Here is a 2,062-nt window from a genome sequence, read left to right on the forward strand (position 1 = left end):
AGGACAGGTATAAAAGGTGAGTGAAAACCGTGACACACACTGTTGAATGAGGTAAGTAAAACAATTCAAGGCTTGAAATTAGAATTCACTGAAGGTATAGAATCTCCAGGGAAAAGCCAGACAAAGAAAACTAGAAATTAAAAGCTCTGGAAGTTATTTACAAACACACACTGAGCCCATTAATATTCTAGAAAGCTCTGTAAGCTTTCTGATTCATAAATCAGGCACAGTCTCTCAGGCAGATGGAGGAAGTGTGCAGGTCCAGGACTGTGTAGGGTGGAAGCAGCTGGTGTGACGCTGAGTGGGGGTTTTTGTTCAAGTGTGAAGCACTGTGGGAGGAGAATCATAATGCTGTACACAGTAATAATCAGCCAGGTCTTCAGCCTCAACACTGCTGATGGTGAGAGTGAAATCTGTCCCAGACCCACTGCCTATGAAACGATCAGGGACCCCAGATTCCCGTTCGGATGCCAAGTAGATCAGCAGTTTGGGAGCCTGTCCTGGTTTCTGCTGGTACCAGGCCAAGTACTGGATATAACCAAGTGAAACACTCTCGCTGGATTTGCAGTTAATGGTGACCCTCTCTCCTGCTGACACTGCCAGAGAGCGAGGAGACTGGGTCATAATGATGTCTCCACAGGCACCTGCAATTATGAAGAAACATTGATTGTACACACATACACACATATACACATACACACACAAACTCATATATAAATACATACACATATGCAAATATATAGAGAGATTTTCTAATAGAAGCATTAGAATTTGACATTTACAATCTATAAAAGTATTATGTCAGTATTCACATTGTGTTCATATAGGAAATAGTAATTATATCTTATTATATCTTATAATTATCCATATCTCCTTAAGAATATTAATGTAAAGATGCTGTGACAGTTTTAAAATTCTCACCAGACACCGAGAACAGCAGGGCCATGAGGACCTGGGTCTGTGGCACCATCTTGCTGTATATGTCTCTGATGCACCTCAATTTTCACTAACTAGGCCTGGTTTATAAAATCTGATCAGATGGGCTGGGCCTGGAGGGGCCTATGCAAAGCAGTCAGCAGATATAAAGGCAGATTGTTGGGCATGAGGGAACCTGGTGAACATCAACAACCAGAAACACTGTCATAGAAAGCGAAAGTAATGTGTGAAAAGGAGTCAACACAGAAGCTGAAGATGAATTTAGAGCTCTGAAACCAGAACTACTAGATCCACTATGACATGTTTTCATTTAAAACCTATGATACATTCCAGTGCATTTAGTTCTAACGAAATGATATAATAATGACCTCAAATCTATGATCCTTGGAAAATATAAAACATGCAAAAATGTCCAGCAAGAGCAAAAAAATGAGCAAATATAGGGAAATTAAGAGGACGAAGAGAAAAGGAAAGAAGGATGGGAGACCAGGAGGTCCGCAGGAAGGTGGTTTAGCTGCAAGGTCAAAAGGGGGCAAAAAATGGAAAGACAAGCAAGCAGCAACTGTTTATGACTTTTTGCAAATTTCATACAATATGTTGATCAAATTTAGATTTCCTTCCTCCATCTCCACCCTCTACCAACACCTGCTCCAATTTCACCTCACTTCCTTTTTCTCCCTCTTTCGCACACAGACACAAACACACACACATAATCACTTATTTAACATTGAAAAGAGGTGCTTTATGCTAGAACTGCAATGCTGAATTCACTCTTGCAATGTCTCAGGATAGTTTGAATCTAACACATTTATCTGAGATGATAGCATACGATGCTATAGCTGAGGTGCTCAAGGACACTAAGTTAAATCTCACTGCCTCCAAAACTATAACAATTAACAAACACACACGTAAAATAAATAAACAAATTGACAAATAAATGTAGTAAGAAAAATGACTCCTTGTTTGCTATGTCTATAAACTGTAGGAAATATTCCTTTATGAAGGATTCAAGTAATCTGATGTGAACACACACACACACACACACACACATATAGATAGATAGATAGATAGATAGATAGATAGATAGATAGATAGATAGATGATAGATAGATAGATATCACATGCA

General features: G+C 39.1%; 1 gene segment (V, D, J or C); it reads right to left on the minus strand.

Moving 5' to 3' along the window:
* Positions 1 to 315: 315 nt before the first annotated feature.
* On the minus strand, positions 316 to 970 carry LOC103734358. The segment is given in 2 exon segments: positions 316 to 644; positions 922 to 970. Coding segments are annotated over 2 exon segments (378 nt in total).
* Positions 971 to 2,062: the final 1,092 nt, after the last annotated feature.

The sequence above is a fragment of the Nannospalax galili genome, unplaced genomic scaffold, assembly GCF_000622305.1.
Source record: "Nannospalax galili isolate Female #2095 unplaced genomic scaffold, S.galili_v1.0 scaffold6457, whole genome shotgun sequence".
In the NCBI taxonomy this organism is placed as follows: domain Eukaryota; kingdom Metazoa; phylum Chordata; class Mammalia; order Rodentia; family Spalacidae; genus Nannospalax; species Nannospalax galili.